Below are 19706 nucleotides of genomic sequence, written 5' to 3'. Positions count from 1 at the left end.
ATACAGTTTTACTCCAGTCTGTGCACCTCAATTCTACTTCACACAATTCAACTCTGCTCCACATATACTCCACACAATACAACACTACACAATTCCACATCACACAATTCCACACCTCACAGTTACACTCTGTGCCACATAATTCTACTTCACACCACAAAACTTCACTTCAGGTTACACAATTCCACTCCACTTCACAGAATTCCACTCCAAATCACACAGTTCCAGGCCAGTCCATGCCACACAATTCCAATACACTGCATTCGAATCCACTCCACGCCACACAATTGCACTCCATGCCACACAATGGCACTCCACTACAATTCCACTCTATGCCACACAATTCTAGGCCACACCATGCCACTCCACTTCCCCCAATGCCACTCCATGCCATACTGTGTCACTTCACATCACACCATGTCACTCCATGCCACACAATGGCACTCAAAGCCCCCCCACACAGTGCCACTTCATGGCACACAATACCACTCTATGCCCTATAATGCCACTCCACTCCACACAATGCAGTACCACTCCAATCCACAAAATGACACTCCAAACTACTCAGTACAACTTCACTACATTTAATGCCATTCCACGCCATACAGTTCCACTTCACACCACTGAATGCCACTGCAATCCACACCACAGAAGGCCCCGCCAGTCAATGCCATTCAATTCCATGCCACACAATGTAACTCCACTCCACACAATGCCATGCCACTCCGCTCAATGCCAATTCACTCCACTCAATTGTAATTTTATCTGTATAGCACTTACTACCCCTGAGGCTACGTGCTGTGTGGCATTCCACTCCACTCTATGTCACTCCACTCCATACCATCAGTGCAACTCCACTCTACACAGTGTCTATCCATTCCACACTACTCCTCTTCACACAAGGACACTCCACACAAAGCCACTCCACTCTACACAATGCCACTTCACTCCATCACACACAGTGCCACTCCACATCCTACAGTGTCACTGTAGTCCACTCCATGCAATGCAACTCATCTCCACTAACCTGAAAGCACTCCATGCCACAAAAGGCGACTCCGTGCCTCACAGCGCTGCCCACTCCACACAATGCCACTCCACTCCAAGCCACACAGTGCTACTCCACTTATGGCACACAGTGCCAGTCCACTCCACTGAACTCCCCAAATCCTTATGGCTTTACCAATGTATTTGTCTGATAGTTACATTTACAATATTTATTACTTTAATTGTGTTCTCATTCTATTGTTTTGTGAAATGCATGGGTCATGCATATTCTCTCCAGGCACCTTGCTGCGATGCTATTCAAGATGGAAGCTCTGATTACATCAGTCAGTGGTACATAGCATGTGTTAAAGAGTAATTTGAATGATGATACCAGCTGATTGCTACAGGTTGTAAGCCAATCACATTGTTTCTATTGATGATGTAGCTCTTTTGGGAGATATAGACTATGGGCCAGATGTATCATGCATTTTTGCGGGTGCAAACGGCCCAATCGGGCCCTTTGCGACTGCAAAAATGCATTTTGATATGTGTGAATTCCAATTTGTGATTCAGTACTTGTTACCGATTCGCAATTTGAAATTGCGACTACATACTGATGCGGTATTAGGAAGGGGCATGTCAAGGGCGTCCCTCTCCAATACCAAATCGCAGCCATATGTAGGAATGTTTTGTGACCGAAATGCAGACGGAAAACATTCGCATTTTACCACTTACTTCCAATAGGTGGTAACCGATTTGCAAATGGGAATGGGTCCCCAAGGGACCCTCTCCTCCTTTGTGAATGCATGCAAAAAAATTTTTTAAGAGCAGGCAGTGGTCCCACGGACTACTGCCTACTCTTAAAAATATGAAAAGAAAAACGTTAAATTTTTCCTTTTTAATCCATCCCGTTTTCCATTAACGAAAATGATCTGCATTTAAAAAAAAAAGATTGCTTTAGTTAAAAGTAATCACAGACATGGTGGTCTGCTGAGCGCAGCAGGCTATGATCCCTGTGATTGTAGCCATTCACAATGGGTCACAAATTGCGACCTACCTCATGAATATTATTAGTGAGGTAGGTCAATTTGCGAGCCATTGGGAATCGCTAAATGAAACTCCTGGAGTTTCGTACATTCAAATAGCGATTACCTAATTGCGATTCACAGAAATCATAATTAGGTAATCGCTATTCAGCCAAATGATTCATCTGGGCCTGTATCTTGAGTGTGTCTCCTCCCATTTAAATTTCACTACAAAGCATGATTTTATTTCTGTGTAACTGAAAACGGTAAAGGGTTTACATTGTTTTTTTAATTATCCTTATATTGGTAATGTGCAATTCCAAATGCCATAAAGCATTAACACAATCACTTTTATTTACAGATCACCATGGTTTACATGCCACCATGCTTTGAAAAGCACAATCACTAAATTGTCTGCAATGAAGAAGATACCTTCTCTCTGCCCATACTACCTACACTTTGGGAGCGTGTATCTTTTTACTCCAGAGTGGACAGGCCTTATCATCATTACTTACTGTTTCATGAAGATGAAAACTTTCGTACAGAGAAAGCGTTTGGCCGTACCAGACAAGCAACCTAAACCACCAGGTACAATGTCCCATTCAGGTATTGTGATAGTTATGTTATGTAATGCATTATTAGTGTGGTGACTCGTCACCCCTCTTCCACCAGGGTCGCTATGGGTTTAGAATATTTACCCTGTGGCTTCTAAGGAATATCTGGCTTCCTGTCCACGACATACCAGGCAAACTCAATGTAAGGGTTAGAAGCAATGAAGTGAGAGAGCCTACAAGAAAGAAGTGGTTGGAGGACCAAATCACAGATTTGCTCATGCTGGCATATATTTATGTGTCTATATTAACAAGATGTCCTTATGTCATGAAGTGTACATGGTATCTTTAGGAAAGCATTTACTATAACAAGGGTTTTGTTACCAACTGCAACATTTGGGCCCTCATTACAACCCTGATGGTAAATCCCGCTTACCACAGTGCAGAAGACCGCCAACATACCACTGCAGCAGTGGAATTCCGCTACAGGTATTACGACCCACAGCCCGGAATCTGCCACAAGACAGACACCCACACAAGTCCGCCACACCAAAGGTCAGTGATAAACTGGCGCTACCAAAACCGACACTGTCACGCCAACAAGAATACGCCCACACTATCACGACCCATGAATCAACGGGCGGTCTTTCAACCACGGTAATCCATTGGCGGTACACACCGCCGCGCTCAAAATACACACACATATGCAAAACACAACCACATTGGACAATTCGAAATACACACACCTGATACACATACACACACCACACCCACACACCCACAACACTATAAAACACACACACACATTACCCACAAACCCTTACTACCAGAAATTTGAAAGCAGGCCAGTGAGAGACACTACCTAAAACAACACCAGCATCCACAGACACACAACACCATCACTTACACACCATCCACGCACCTCAAACAACACACACCAACACACCCCCTCACACCTCACAACAGACACCACCTCGCACATCACCCACACCACATCATGGCACCTCAACGACACCCCAAGTTTTCTGAGGAGGAGCTCAGGTTTATGGTGGAGGAAATCGTCCGGGTAGAGCCACAGCTATTTGGATCACAGGTGCAGCAGACGTCCATTGCAAGGAAGATGGAGCTATGGCGCAGAATTGTCAACAGGGTCAATGCAGTGGGACAGCATCCAAGAACACGGGATGACATCAGAAAGAGGTGGAACGACCTACGGGGGAAGGTGCGTTCCGTGGTCTCCAGACAGCAGATTGCTGTACAGAGGACTGGCGGTGGACCCCCACCTCCTCCCCCACAACTAACAACATGGGAGGAGCAAGTCTTGGCAATACTGCATCCTGAGGGCCTCACAGGAGTAGCAGGAGGACTGGACTCTGGTAAGTCAAATCTTTACTACCTTATCCCCCCCACCCCACCTGCATGCCATCACATACTCCCACTCTTACCCTCACACCCATCACCCCAACAACCCACAGGTACCCCACCAACACAACCCACACATCCCAAAACCAAGCCCTGCATGTAACACCAATGCTTGGACACCCATCACCCAAGCATGTCCAGTACAGAGACTCACTCATGCCCCAAAATCACCAATCACACAAGGACCAAGACAATAATGCCAGCACTGGATTAGAGGGTCAACCACCCATTGCACACAATGGCACACACAGATACATAATAATTATGCATTTACACCCCAACAGGACCCCTACCCAATGTCACTGGACAGGAGGTGCCAGACATATCCAGTCCCCCCACAGAAGAGGCCCACAGTGATGACAGCAGCTCTGCACGACTGGATCAAGTTGACGAGCCATGCCCATCTGGGACCTCGGGACAGTTGGTTCCCCTTACACTGTCACAAGTCACCACAGAGCCTCCCCCCTCAGGAAACACCAGCACAGCACCCACCCAGCGGGCCCATCCCACTGTCCCCAGGACACGTCAATCAGCAGTCTGTCCACCACTACAGGGAACCCAGGCAAACCCACCAACCCAAGAAAATCAGGGACTTGGGGGCAGTGGCAGTAGCACACGGTTCAGGGGACAGTGGCATAGGATAACAGGGAAACTGGGAGGACTGCTGTGTGACAGGGAGAGGACAGGCCCAGGGAACCGACACTCCACGAGGCACTCTCCAACATCATGGGAGCTTACCATCATTCCCAGGAGACGATGGCAACGGTACTGGCCAAGTTTCAGGAGACTCAGCGGCTGCAGGAGGAACACTACCTTGGGATCAGGGAGGACTTGAAGTCCATTAACACCACCCTGGTCACCATTGCAGGGGTGCAGGCAGACCTTGTCAACACCAGGAGGGACACAGTGGCACAACAAGGGGCCCCTGACACTAGCCTGGACGATGAACAGCCCTCCACCTCCGCCGGCGCTAGTGGACAGGAGGCACTGTCACAGGAACAACAGGACACCAGAACCCCACTTCCTGCAGATGGAGAACCACCCCGCAAATGGTCCCTGAGATCCAGGAACAAGACACAGAACATTGCCAAGACCCCAGCCAGGAAATGAGACCCCCCTGAATGTCACCCTTCTGTCCCACTATGTCACCCTGTCCATCCTTAAACTGCCATTGCTCCACTTCTTATGCCCCTTTGGACAATGAACCCGTGAAACAAATAGACTGAACTCTGCAATGGACATTCCTCCACCATCCCCCCAACACATTTTACAACCCCCTCCACTTATTAGCACAGGAATAAACACACTTCAATCACAAAACAATCTGGAGTCAGTCTGTGCTTTCACAAATGTTTAATTGCAATAACTATGGAATATAGCAATGCCAATTTACTTGTTCACATACCAATGTAACACAGCTGTAGGCCAGCAGTAAACATAGCAGAGGGCACAAAGTGGGACCCAGATCTGTGAAATGGAAAGTCAAAGTGACAAGTCAGGGTCCATACACTAAATGAAAATGACAGACTTATGCTAGTTGCAACAATAGTATGAGATGTGGGAAGCAGTGACATCTTCTTACCTGTGTCTCACTGGAAGTATTGCATGATGATGTTGTTTCGGTTGTCGATATCCTCTTCTTCTGCCTCCTCTTCTTCACTGTCCACAGACTCCACAGCTGCCACAAGACCACCATCTGGCCCATCCTCCTGCAGAAAAGGCACCTGGCGTCGCAAAGCCAGGTTGTGCAGCATACAGCAGGCCACGATTATCTGACACACCTTCTTCAGTGAGTACTATAGGGAACCACCTGTCAGATGGAGGCACCGGAATCTGGCCTTCAGGAGGTCAAAGGTGCGTTCGATCACCCTCCTAGTTCACCCATGTGCCTCATTGTAGCGTTCCTCTGCCCTGGTCCTGGGATTCCTCACTGGGGTCAGTAGCCATGACAGGTTGGGGTAACCAGAGTCACCTGCAAATGTCGAGGGACAACCGTTAGACACACACTAACCCTTAGGGACAGCCCCATACCCAGACACCTATGTCAACTGTATTGGGACCTTGCCCTCACCTATTAGCCACACACGGTGCCTCAGGAGTTGCCCCATCATATAAGCGATGCTGCTATTCCTCAAAATGTAAGCGTCATGGACTGAGCCAGGATACTCGGCATTCACATGGAAGATGTACTGGTCTGTCAAACACACCATCTGCACATTCATAGATTGGTAGCTCTTCCGGTTTCTGTACACCTGTTCATTCCTGCGGGGGGGTACAAATGCCAGATGTGTACCATCAATGGCACCAATGATGTTGGGGATATGTCCCAGGGCATAAAAGTCACCTTTCACTGTGGGCAAATCCTCCACCTGAGGGAACACGATGTAGCTGCGCATGTGTTTCAGCAGGGCAGATAAAACTCTGGACAACACGTTAGAGAACATTGGCTGCGACATCCCTGATGCCATGGCCACTGTTGTTTGAAAAGACCCAATGGCCAGGAAATGGAGTACAGACAGGACCAGCACTAGAGGGGGGATTCCTGTGGGATGGCGGGTAGCTGACATCAGGTCTGGCTCCAACTGGGTACACAGTTCCTGGATTGTTGCACAATCAAGTCTGTATGTGACTAGGATGTGTCTCTCTTCCATTGTCGACAGGTCCACCAGGGGTCTGTACACCGGAGGATGCCGCCATCTCATCACCTGCCCCATCGGACGTGCCCTATGGAGGAAAACCGCGAGTAGAGAGTCATCCAACACTGAGGTATCACAATGTGTTATTTGCAGAAACTTTATTAATCTGCAATGTGCCGGTATCTGTCTATATTCCTGGCCTAGATAGGTGTGACGCAGTTACATCCATCCCATGTGGCCTCCTGAAATGGCGGCTGCCTGACCTGTAAGGTGGGACAAGGGGATGTGAGGTAACTGCGCTGGCGTTCCACACCGTCGTGGTGGGCGGTGGAAGACCGGGGCGCCATTCTGCATTGGTTAACATTGGGCCTTATGGGTCCCAGGAGTCAATGACGATGTACACCGGCGGTGACGGTACGCACTGCCGCGGACGTGACTGCCATTTTCTGTCTGTTCACTCACTTGATACCTGACCTTCAACAGGAGAGGACCTACACTGCAAGTGCTGCTGTGACCTGTGTCTTGAAGCGACGATGGCTCATGTGTCTGGGGAAAGGGCCCCTGCCTTCACTTCGAGGAGTTGGGGAAACTAGTGGATGGGGTCCTCCCCCAGTACACGCAACTGTAGGGACTTCCAGACAAACAGGTGAGTACACTGTGAGCATTCTGCATGGGCAATGCCTGTTTTGAGTGGTGTGGATGGAAGATACATGGGTGGGCTGAGGCCTGCATGTGCGGATGGGGAGTGTATGTGCGTCAGGGCAAGGGTGGAAACTGGGGGGTAATGAGTATGACAGTCCGGACGGGTAAGTAATTTCCTTTCCCCCTGTACCATTCCTCTAGGTCAGCGCCCACCAGAAGAAGGGTATTTGCCGTGCCATCACCAAGGACGTCCGGACCCTGGGGGCCTACCACAGACAGAGCACCCACTGCTGTAAAAGATGGGAGGACCTGCGCCGCTGGAGCAAGAAGACGGCAGAGGCCCAGCTGGGGATGGCCTCCCAATGTGGGAGGGGTGCCTGTCACACCATGACCCCCCTGATGTTCTGGATCCTGGCGGTGGCCTATCCTGAGTTGGATGGGCGCTTGAGGGCATCACAGCAGCCACAAGGGGGTGAGTACACTCTCATTCAGCTGACTCTGCGTGCATTACGAGGTGTCTGGGTGGGGGAGGTGGGCAGTGGGTTCCCCTGGGCCAGGGCGAACTTGGTAGGCAAGGTCCCTTGTGAGGCAGGCCATGTGGCACTCGTACCCCATGGTCAGCTGAAATTTCTAGGAACTGTCAGTGCATGGCGTACTGCAGAGGGCTGCTCCCTGTGTGTTGTGTCCGCCAACGGTAGTGGTGTTGCATGCACTGAACATGTCTTTCTTCGGTCTTCCCCCCCCTTTTTGTGGTCTCCCTGTTCTTGTGTGCAAAAGCATCATCAGGCGGAGGAGCATTGGCACCGGAGCAGGAGGGAGCTGCAACCCACTTGGCCCAGGAGGGCGAAACAACGGAGTCTGAAGCCACCAGTGGGACGGAGGGCGAGGGGAGCTCCACGGCGGGGACAGGAGCAGACAGCAGTGACAGCGACTCCTCCTCTGATGGGAGCTCCCTTGTGGTGGCGGGCACCTCTGTGCCCACCGCATCAACAGGTGCAGCTGCCACCCCCCCTACCAGCACCGCCCTCCCAGCAGCACCTCAGCGTGTGTCCCGTGCCTGCTCACCCAGGAGGGTGGGCATCTCCTTCGCCCCAGGCACCTCAGGCCCTGCCCCAGTCAGCCCTGCTGACCTCAGTGAGGAGGCTATTGACCTCCTGAGATCCCTCATGTTGGGCAATCTACCATTGCGAATGCCATCCAGGGTGTTGAGAGGCATTTGCAACAAACAAATGCAAACCTGGAGGGCATTCATTCTGGGCAGGCAGCCCAACAGAGAGCATTTCAGGCTCTGGCCTCAGCACTGATGGCAGCCACTGTCCCTGTGTCCAGCCTCCCCCCTCCAACTTCCTCCACCCAGACCCAATCCCCTGTACCTCAGCCTATCCCAAGCACACCATCAGACCGGCATAAACACTCAACAACACACAAGAGTGGCTCATGCAAATATAAGCACCACACATCCCACAGGCACTCACACAAGCACCATCCCCTTGCAGACACAGCAACATCCACTGCCTCCACTGTGTCCCCCTCCTCCACGCTTCCTCTTCCCTCCCTCACACCTGCATGCACTACATCCTCAGCCACTGCCTCCATCACCAGCACGCCCACCACCACACACTGCTCATGTGCACTCACCACCCCCACTATCATTCACACATCCCGAGTGTCCTCTCCCAGTGTGTCAGTGAGCCCTCCTCCCAAAGTACACAAACGCAGGCACACACCCACCCAACAGCCATCCACCTCACAACAGCCTCCGGCCCATGCACCTTCACCCAAATTCAGCAGATGTACACCTCCTACAACCACTACCTCTACCTCCACTCCCAAACCCCTACCATCTTCCCGTCCCAGTGTGTCTAAAAAACTCTTCCTGGTTAACATTGACCTCTTCCCTACACCTCCCCCCCGTCCTTCCCCTAGGGCCAGGCTTTCCAGGTCCCAGCCCAGCACCTCAGCCACGACATCCCCAGGCACAGTGGTGCCAGCAACTGCGAGGTCATGGAGTGTGCCACCCATTAGGGCTGCCAGTGTGCCACGTAGCAAGGGTAAGGACATTCCGCCACCTGCCAAGGTGAAAAAGGTGCCCACATCCCTGAGGGAGAAGCCAAAAGTACCAGCCACCAAGGGCTCAGAAAAAAACAAAGGGGATAGTGGCAAGACAACTGCGGCACCATCAAAGCTGGGGAAGGGCCAAAAGCTGAAGAGCAGGTCAGGAGAGGGCATGGTGGCAGACTGAGGGACCAGTGTCACACCTTCTGGCCACGACCACGCCAACCTGTAAGACAGCGAACAGCACTAGCTGCCCGCCACCACAACTGCCACCTGCACTGCCACCTGCACCGCCCGCGGCACGTCTACAGCCTCAACGACAGTCCCCGCTTCTTCCCCAGTGGGCAGCCATCCGAGGCTGCAGGAGACGTCCTGCTGTATCCCTCAGCAGGTGCTGACCCATGCACCGCCGCAACAGACACCGCCGCAAGCATCACCACCGGCCCCGCAGCGTCCTCGGACACAGGCACCACCGCTGACATGGCTACCATCCCCAGTGGTAAGTTGTCTGAGGCTGGAGGAGAGTTCCTGGACCCTGGGCATTTCTTCCATCACTGTTTGCACCTGCAGGTGGAAGGCGCAGCCACAGCAGTGTGGGGTATGTCGCTGCCTCCATGGCGTATCATGCTACCTGAACCTCGTAAATCTCATGGCATACACACCCAGGTGAGGGAATTGTACCGGCCACACTGCACGTGGAGCACTCTGGCACCAGGCCCCCTCCAGAACCAGTGGAGAGATACATCCACTACCTCAGTCCTTGGCAGGATGATGCACTCTGGGCACCAGGCCCCCTCCAGAACCAGTGGAGAGATACATCCACTACCTCAGTCCTTGGCAGGATGAAGCACTCTGGGCACAAAGCGCCCTCCAGAACCAGTGGAGTATCACATCCACTACCTCAGTCCTTGGCAGGATGAAGCTCTCTGGGCACCAGGCCCCCTCCAGAACCAGTGGAGAGATACATTCACTACCTCAGTCCTTGCCATGATGAAGCACTCTGGGCACTAAGCTCCCTCCAGAACCAGTGGAGTAACCCATCCACTACCTCAGTCCTTGGCAGGATGAAGCACTCTGGGCACCAGGCCCCCTCCAGAAGCAGTGGAGACTGTTATCCACTTGAGAGACTGTGGCTTTGCACTCCCCAGGATAAAGCAGTGGGCAAACCACCCACTGGAGAGACTTGAGAGACTGTGGCTTTGCACTCCCTAGGATAAAGCAGTGGACAAACCACCCACTGGAGAAACTTGAGAGACTGTGGCTTTGCACTCCCCAGGATAAAGCAGTGGGCATACAACCCACTGGAGAGACTTGAGAGACTGTGGCTTTGCACTCCCCAGGATAAAGCAGTGGGCAAACCACCCACTGGAGAGACTTGAGAGACTGTGGCTTTGCACTCCCCAGGATAAAGCAGTGGGCAAACCACCCACTGGAGAGACTTGAGAGACTGTGGCTCTGCACTCCCCAGGATAATGCAGTGGGCAAACCACCCACTGGAGAGACTTGAGAGACTGTGGCTTTGCACTCCCCAGGATACAGCAATGGACATGGAGCCCCCACGTGCAGCAGTGGCGTCATGCATTCATCAGGCCGAGGTGCCCCCACTCCCCCTCCCCCTGAGGTGCCTGTATATTTTCGATCTGATGCCCCAGCAGTGTTCTCTCCATTTCCAGTCAGGTATCATGTGTGGGCCTCGCCCATGCATTTTGGGCCCAGTGGTCCACTGACAATGAATATAACACTATCCGGACTTGTGTAGTTGGTGTACATATTTGTATATACTGAATTTGGAGTTTTGACTAATAGATTTTTAATGATTACAATTGTTACAATAATTTCCTTTTGTCCTTGCGTTCTTCCAGGGGGTGGGGGGTGTATATGTAATGATGCTACATGTATTTGTGTGTATGTTGTTGTGGGTGAGGGTGGGGTTGTTGCGTGTTGTGTGTGTGTGTCATTCTCTTTCCTCTCCCCTCCCCTGTGTTGTAGGTGCAGTACTCACCGTGGTGGCTGCAACCGCCGTTCGTACTCCTGGTAGATGAGAAGATACACCAGCATTGGCAGTACGTGTAACTCAGGCTCCATGGCGTCCTGGTTCCTCGTTGGGTGTCGAGAGGTGAGTGTTTTCCCTTCTGTGTACTGTTTCCGCCATGCTTTTGATAGCGTTGGTTCCGCCCCGGAAAAGGTGGTGGATATGCCTCTTGTAATACAGTGGGCAGTACTTTGTCTCCCGCCTGTCTGTTGGCGGTGTCCGCTGTGCAGTTTGTTTCTACAGCCGTGGCGGTCGGAGTGTTAAAGTGGCTGTCTATGTTGGCGGTTTCCGCCACGGTCGTAATCCCATTTTTTTTCCACTGGCCTGTTTGCAGTATCACCACCGCTTTAACACCGACCGCCAGGGTTGTAATGAGGGCCTTGGTAATATTGGCTGTAGAATCTGCTCTTTGGGTGGTGATGGGATAAGCTCAGCAAGTGGTCATTTCAGCACCGTTTGTATAACCACAAAAGGTGGTGCCAGCAATTACCCATTGATTCACTAAGGAGGTATTTTTGAGAATTCCTTAATGACACATGATGTTAAGAAACAACATGACTCATACTAACAATTATAAGCAAGTAAATATGTCTTTATTTCAGATCCCAGTTTAACATTCATAGTTTTAGTGTTAATGTATTCATGTATAGCAAATTTGTATACAGGCATGGAAGTATGTTGAGTAAGTAGTTATGAAATGTGAACTGGCATTCTAGCATATCCAAAGACTGAAGCAGACCTGTATTTTATTGCAATGCGTTATGTCACATTGCACTCTTTTCATACAATTTTGAATTTGCCAATTCTTAGCGCATTGGCGCTGTTGGAAATCACTGAGGTTAAAGCATTGGACTGTTGTGGGTTTCTGCACTGGAGATGAGTCAGAAGGAGGGTGGTGGGGTTGTCAGGATCTTATGGATTTAAATCTTACCTGCATTAGTCAGTCACTCTGTGAGTGGTTCCAAAGGAGATTGTTCTGACAGGCATGAATGTCGATTTTGTTTTCAGAAATGTTATTATATTTCCAGCAGGGGCCGCCACAAATCTCAAGTGGGGGGCGGTGTCGGTGTAAATCAATAATAATAAAAAAAAATGTTATTGTTTCCGCCGCCTCGCTCTTCTCTTTTGGTGTCCCAGCATTCCCTGGGACACCAGCATAGGCTTTTCAGCAATCCCTGCTCCCATGCTAAACCTAGCATGAGAACAGTGCCAGGATTCGTCATAGCAGCTTGGTCTGCCGCTCTGACAGTGCACTGGAGCCTGTGCAGTTTCTCCAATCCGGCAGTGTAGGTTTGAGAAGCCTAAGTGCGCATATGTGTGTGGACACCTTAGACGGCCGGCCAAACACACATGCACACAGAGTGCATAAACACCACCCCTACCCCCTTCGCAGCACATGCCACTCCCTCAGCCAGCAGCTGTAAAATAAAAGAATATTGAAATATTGTTTTATTTTATAGCTGCTTGCTCTTAGCCAGGAGGGCGGCGCTCCTCTGCCTTTTCAGAGGAGCCGCCCCTGTGTATTTCAAAAGAACAAAGCCATGACTTAAAATACATCATGCAATCTATGTGAATATCACATATAAAGGAACCATGCTAAACATCACACAATAAAATCTAAGCAACAAACACTAAATTGAAGATGTGTACAAAAGACATAGGGGGTCATTACAACTCTGGCGGTACAGGTCCGCACCCGTCGCACGGCCGCAACACCGCCGGCTCCATTTGGACCCGGCTGCCATGTTGCGGCCCACATCCCCGCTGGGCCGGCGGGCGGAAACAATGTTTCCGCCCGCCGGCCCAGCCGGGATGTCATAATGGGCACCGCGGGAGTGCGGACGCATTGGCGGCCGCACGTCGGTTACAACTTGGCGGGCGGCAGTTGCCACCCGCCAATGTTGTAATGAGGGCCATAATGAACTAAAATGGAAGAAGCATACACAACTGTAATATGACAATGATATTTCGTAATGTCAAGCAATAAAACATGTCATGGTGGAAAAGAAAAAAAATACCTATAAAGATAGGGGAGAAAAGAAATAATAGGGAAAGAAAGAAATACAGGCTACATTTGGTCCATATGGCTAAACTAAGCATTACCCCAACAGGCCATGGGACTCCACCACGCCCAGCATGCAAAACCCCTTGAAAGTGGGCCAACCAGACAGAGGAATGTAGAAAGTGGGACAACTACGGAGGTTTACTCTTTTGCAAATAAACGTCAAAGGTGTCCTATATATGTCGAAGACAGGAGGCACCATGTAGTTTAGTATACAATACATTGTCTGCTCCTCTGTAAAACATAGCAAGTTTCACCATTTTTCAAATGAATTAACAGAGGTGAGCTTCCAAGCAGAAAGTCTTACATTAGCAGCTAAGGCTAAGAGAAGCTCAATCAATGTTTTAATCTGGTCTGTCCAACCCAAGGGCAAAGGACCAGGATATACTCCCAAAGCTACAGTCAGCAAATCAATCTGAATGTGCTCCCCAGTTATATCATAGATTATTGACCATAATTTGTGACCATCCTACAGGTGAAAAACATGCGTTGTAAATCCCCTAACCTTCTCTTCGCATCTCCAACATATATTTGTTGCATTTAAACCAATTTTATGAAATCTGGAAGGTGTCCAAAATGTCTTGTGTGTAGACCAATTTCTGGATTGTGCCAAAGCCAGAGGAATTTTAGTACAGAAAGGGGATTGCCAAATGTTCCCCCAGTCGTTATTCGGGTTAATTGTATTACATAAAGAGTTAAAGTATGGCTCCCATTTTTGGGTCAGTGATCTGAGCATGTATTTCTTAGGTGATTCCAAGACTTTATAGATACATGGTGAAGTATGCCCTTGTTTCTTGAAATTTACTAAAAAGGCAGGTAACTCAGGTGTATGTGGCCATTTCATTTTACCAAGTGCACCTTTAAGCTTCAGAGATTGATAGATTTAAATGTCCTCAAGATTAAATATTCGTCTAATAGATGAAAACGGCATAGGGCATGATCGAGCGCCAAAGTCTCCCATTAAGTTAATTCCTTTCATTGCCCATGACTTCCAAAATAAATACTTCTCATCGAATTTAATGTTGCTGTTGTACCACAAGGAAGCCATAGTGAATCCAGCCATTTGGCTTTCAAGTCGCTTATCAAATTGTAACAGGGCCACAACCATGTTAGCATAATGGGTTTAGAGTGCTTCAAAGGAAGCCTAGCCAAATTATGTATTTAGACAGTGGCACTAAGAGGTAATGGATATGAGAAGTGTGATTCAATTGAGAACCATGAGGGAAGACAACTATCGTCCACACGGAACCACCAAGAGCTCTGAGCAATAAGAAAAGCTCATTGGTCACATGGATAGTCAGGGAGATTGATACCACCAAGAGATTTGTTTAAATTCAGCGTAGGCATAGCAAGCCTTTCCTTTTTTTTCTTTTGAAAGAAACTTGAAATGCTATTATCTACAAACTTGTAGAAGGAAGCTGAAAGAAAAACCCGAAGCATGCTAGCAATAAAGTTAATTATGGTAGCTATCATCATTTTTTAGCGTTTATTCATCCCCACCAGGTAATATACTTAGGGGACCAAGTATTAAGGAGTTCTCTAATTTTGAAAAGAGTTTTGTTCATTATTAGCCACAGTTTGCTTAAGATCCCCACAAAACCAGATACTAAAATATTTGATAGTATCTGGCTGTTACTTCAAACCCAGATTATCAATTAATTCCGATGCACAATGAACGTTTAAGGGGAAGACTTATGTTTTATCTCTAATTAAAGAGTATTCTGCTACTATTGAGTATCTCTCACTCTTCATCGTGATAACAGGGAGACCTTGAAGAGCATCCTCCTTAAACAATAGCACATCATTGGCATAAGCTGCCACCACTTGTCTTCCTGATTTGAAAGAAGTTCCAGGAATGTCGAGATTATCTCTAAAAGAAGCAATCAGAGGCTCAATAACTAAGAGGAAAGAAAGAGGAGATAGTGGGCAACCTTGATGAGTACCCTGAGATTGTGAGAATGCCTGTGAAAGATGACCGTCAACTCTAACGTTCGCGGTTGGGTTACAGTAAAGAGTCATAGCCATACGTATGTACTCATTCCTCAATTTAAATTTATGTAAGACTGCTTTTAAAAAGGGCTAAGAGAATTTATCAAAGGCTTTCTCTGCATCTAAGGCCAGCACAGCCATCAGGGTAAGTGGTGGTTTGGCTTTTTCTAAAACATGACAAAATAACCTAATCTTATCGGAAGCAAGACTTCCTTTTGCCAATTAGCTGCAATACTACTGATTCCAACCGACATGCCTTAGTCGTAGCATATACTTTACAATCAAGATTTATCAAAAATATCAGTCTATGGTTCTTAACATTTAATTGGTATTTCCCTTCTCTTGGGATAACAACAATTGTAGCCTCAGTCGCTGAACCAATTATGGAGCCCAAAGTAGCAAACGGATGAAAAACAGCAACTAGTGGGTCAACCACTTTACCTACAAAGAGTTTATAAAATTTAGCAGTTGCCAATATCAGGACAGTGCGCGCTCTACAGGCGTCAAAAATGCAAAAACTCAGTCTTTATGCAAGAGCATAATTCATGCATTGTGTTTATAATCAGTATGTTAACCTTTTGCATTGCAGAGTTTAACCTTGAAAAACACTATTAATGATGTTTGCAATAACTGTTCATTTGCAAGGTATTGCTGCAGGCTTACTGAGTGTGTTAGGGTGTGGTCCCTTTCTAGAACCTTCTAAAAGCTTTCCCTGCAGCATGACTGGGTGTGGTTTGTGGGCTGGGCTTGACTCTACAGAAGGGAGCCAGCCCAGCTCCACATGCTCACTATTCAGAGGTCCCAGTGCAGAGCAGCAGCAACTTCCTGAGATCCTGTTCCAGAGGCCTACTTTGATATTCCAGCCCTGCCCTCATTATATTGGTGATCCTTGAGCAGGGCGGTAAGGTGGAGGTCAGGCTCGGCCCCCGACCCCCGTTCTCAAAGACATTCGAGTTTTGGGCTGTGTTGTGAAACTCTCTGTGTGTGTGAGTGTGTTTTCATGACATTTGCATATTCTTTTCCGAATCAGCAGAGTGCGCGATTCATTTCTGACATGTAACCCTTGGCATTCACATCGGCAACAGTGTGCACGATCATTTCATGGCATTTGCATATTCTTGTCTGTATCGGCAGAGTGCGCAATTCATTTCTGACATTTAACCCTTGACATTCAGATCGGCAACCGTGTGCGCGATGATTTCATGGCATTTGCATATTCTTGTTCGAATCGGCAACATTGTGCGCGATTCAACCCTGGCATAAAACTCTTGGTTTTTGGATCAGCAATGTGCACAATCATTTCTTGACATTTGCATCGTGTATTTTGAATCAGCAACAATGTGCGCGATTCAACCCTGGCATAAAACTCTTGGTTTTTGGATCAGCAGTGTGCGCGATCATTTCCTGATATTTGCATTGTATATTTCGATTCAGCAACAGGGTGCGCGATTCAACCCTGGCATAAAACTTTTGGCTTTTAGATTGGCAGTGTGTGCGATCATTTCATGACATTGAAAACGTTGGTGTGCTGTGTTTGTTGAGGTGCACACATTTATCCTGAGCTTTTGGATTTCTTTGAAATGCTTAATTCAAAGTGCAACATTCTTTGTGCATATTAAGTTTCTAGTACAGTTCCTGTTGTTTTCAGGGAATGTTCAGATAGCCTTTGTCCTCATGTAAAAATGCAACGTTTTTTCTGAAACATTATTGAAGAAGGTTCTTGTATTCTAGACAGTATGTGATATTTCCTGAAAAGCTCATATGAAACATTGTATTAACCCATTCTTGATTTTTCCAGGTACCTAGATTTCTTGAGGTCTAATTCTAGTCATTTCCTAGGTTATCCATGATTGCAGTATAAGAATTTTTAGAACGATAGTCTCTTGAAAGTCAATGTGATTATATCTTGACATTGTGTTGTTTAACCTCTTGCTTCCTACAGGTCTCCTTCCCATCTGTTCCCTACCTAATCCCCTTTTCCCCCACTTGGACTCTCTCAGGCTCTGTGGTATATCTATTGGACCTTTGTAGCTGTCTAGTGGTGGACATGTTGGGAACGTGCGCAGGCCCCGAGGATCTGGTCTCCCTGACAGCAGTGCAGCCATCTGGCCCAGGAGCCTTCCCAGTTTTCAGAGTATGTATAGCAGCAATAACTTCATCTTTCCCATCCGGACAGTTAATATTAAGAGCATCCTCTTGGGAAAGGTGTGGAAGACTGGAAATCTCGAACTAATCATTTATAGCAACAGAAGTAGCCGGTTCATTAAAGTTATATAATTCTTTATTTAAAACTTTAAATGTCACAGGAATATCTTGTCTTGCAGAGACCACTGTCTCTTCTGAGTTCCTTATTGCCCGGATAAGGGACTGAGGGCCTGATTTAGATCTCGGTGGAGGGGTTACTCCATCGCAATGATGACGGATATCTCGTCCACCGAAATCTGTTTACCATAGAAAACAATAGTATTTAGATTTTGGTGGACAGGATATCCATCACTTTTGCGACAAAGTAATTCCTCCACTGAGATCTAATTCAGTCCCTTTTTAAGTGATTAACTAAAGTTTTCCTTGCCTTATTCCAATTACAAGCTTTACTGGTATTGGCCACATCAACCCATTTTTTGGCTCTCTTACTCCAGATTTGATTATATTCATATTGTAGTACAAGTAAGTGGGGTAAAATCTATGAACCTCTTGTGTGCCTAAGTTATTTGTTAGCTATCTGTACTTCTAACTCCACAAGGCGGGCAAAAAATAACTTATTGTTAAGTGACATTTGTTGTATCATGACCCCTCTCAACATAGCTTTGAGGGCATCCCATCTTGTCGAAGCTAAGGTATCTGAAATACAGTTTTATACAAGAAAGTAGTCAATCACCTGTGCTATTTGTTTCCTAGTGTTTTTGTCTTTAAGCAATGCATTATTTAGTCTCCACTTTTGAGGAGGAGGTGTGAGGTCAACCAAATCAAGTTCCAAAGATATACATGCAGGATCTGAGATTATAATAAATTCAATGGATGGGGAGTGAGCTGACAGAAGCAGGTATTCACTAACCAATAAATGATCTTTTCTGGTGAAAGAATGAGGTGTGGGAGAGTAAAAGGTGTAGTCCGGATTAGTCTGGATTATATAGTTGCCATATGTCAATTAGATAATTTTTATTACTACAAATCTTCATGTGTTTATAGGAGTTGGTAGCCATAACTTTGCAAGCTGAGATTCTGTCAAGGCTACCGTCCATTGGGATATTAAAGTTTCCCCCTGGAACTATCCCAAGATTGTCCAAATATTCTGCTAATTGTTCGTCCAATTCCCAAAAAATCATTGCATTATCATTGGATGTATGCATATTGACAATAAAAAACAAAAAACTAAAGGTTTCTTTTCAACACCTTAGAGATAATCCACCTTCCATTTTGGTCATGTGTGTGTGATAGTACTGTAAGGCCAGATTTCTTGGATAGAAGAGTGAGAACTCCATTCTTCTTTTTTTAGTGTAGAGGATATACTGATATCCTTGATCCACAGGCTATCAAATTTAGCATCTTATATAGCATTCAGGTGCGCCTCCTGAAGTAATTTAACATCACCTTTTAATGTATTACAATATCCCTCAATCTTCCGCCGCTTAACTGGATGATTGATAACCTTTGTGTTTCAAAAAAACTATCTTAATGGGAAAAGTCATAACACTGTTATAAAAATATCTATATAACAGATATGACATCTAGTAATCGTGAGGGCAGTAGAGAAACCCTCAACTGAGCCTAAATGGGTTTGTGTCTGTGTATAAACATTGTGGAAACATAAATAGATGTGAGCTTCAGGGAAAATGAGCCATAAACCCCGGCAAAGAGTAACAAAAGAAAAGTCAGTGTAACAAATGAGCAGCCTGAAGAGAAGAAAAGGACGATACAGAGAATATGAGAGTAGAATAGAGATAATGAAAATTATCCAAAAAAAACAAAAAAAAACAGAAATGCAACCAAACTGAAGACATTTCCCTCACACTTACACACCCACCACCCCTCCCCTAAAATGTGCCTGGTGCACATTTCCCCACCCCCTGTTCATTAGGGATGCTAAGACCACAAGTATGCTTGCCCAAGTTAGCCAAGATCACTCCAGAAGCCCCCATCTAAGTTATAAGAATACTAAGATCGTACCACGAGCACCATGCAGCGGGGGCTTCTCTAAAGGGGCAGAAGAGCATTGCTCCCCTACTTTGAGCCATAACCCCCCCTGAAATTTCCATTTTTTGTGTAGGTCTTTATTTACAGAACTTCATACAGTGACTGAGTTTC

The 19706-nt window shown here is 47.3% G+C and overlaps 1 protein-coding gene across 7 annotated transcripts in view; it reads left to right on the top strand.

Moving 5' to 3' along the window:
• Positions 1-19706, top strand: part of LOC138300566 (uncharacterized) — a 960785-nt gene that overhangs the window by 481797 nt on the left and 459282 nt on the right. For all 7 annotated transcript variants that reach the window (XM_069240117.1, XM_069240136.1, XM_069240146.1 and 4 more), the window contains one exon: positions 2374-2600. In XM_069240117.1, the coding sequence (XP_069096218.1) occupies positions 2374-2600 (227 nt within the window). The remainder of the gene's footprint in view (positions 1-2373; positions 2601-19706) is intronic.

This window comes from Pleurodeles waltl, chromosome 1_2 (genome assembly GCF_031143425.1).
Source record: "Pleurodeles waltl isolate 20211129_DDA chromosome 1_2, aPleWal1.hap1.20221129, whole genome shotgun sequence".
In the NCBI taxonomy this organism is placed as follows: Eukaryota; Metazoa; Chordata; class Amphibia; order Caudata; family Salamandridae; genus Pleurodeles; species Pleurodeles waltl.
The sequence above is the reverse complement of the archived record's forward strand: the minus strand, read 5'-3'. Positions and strand labels throughout refer to the sequence as shown.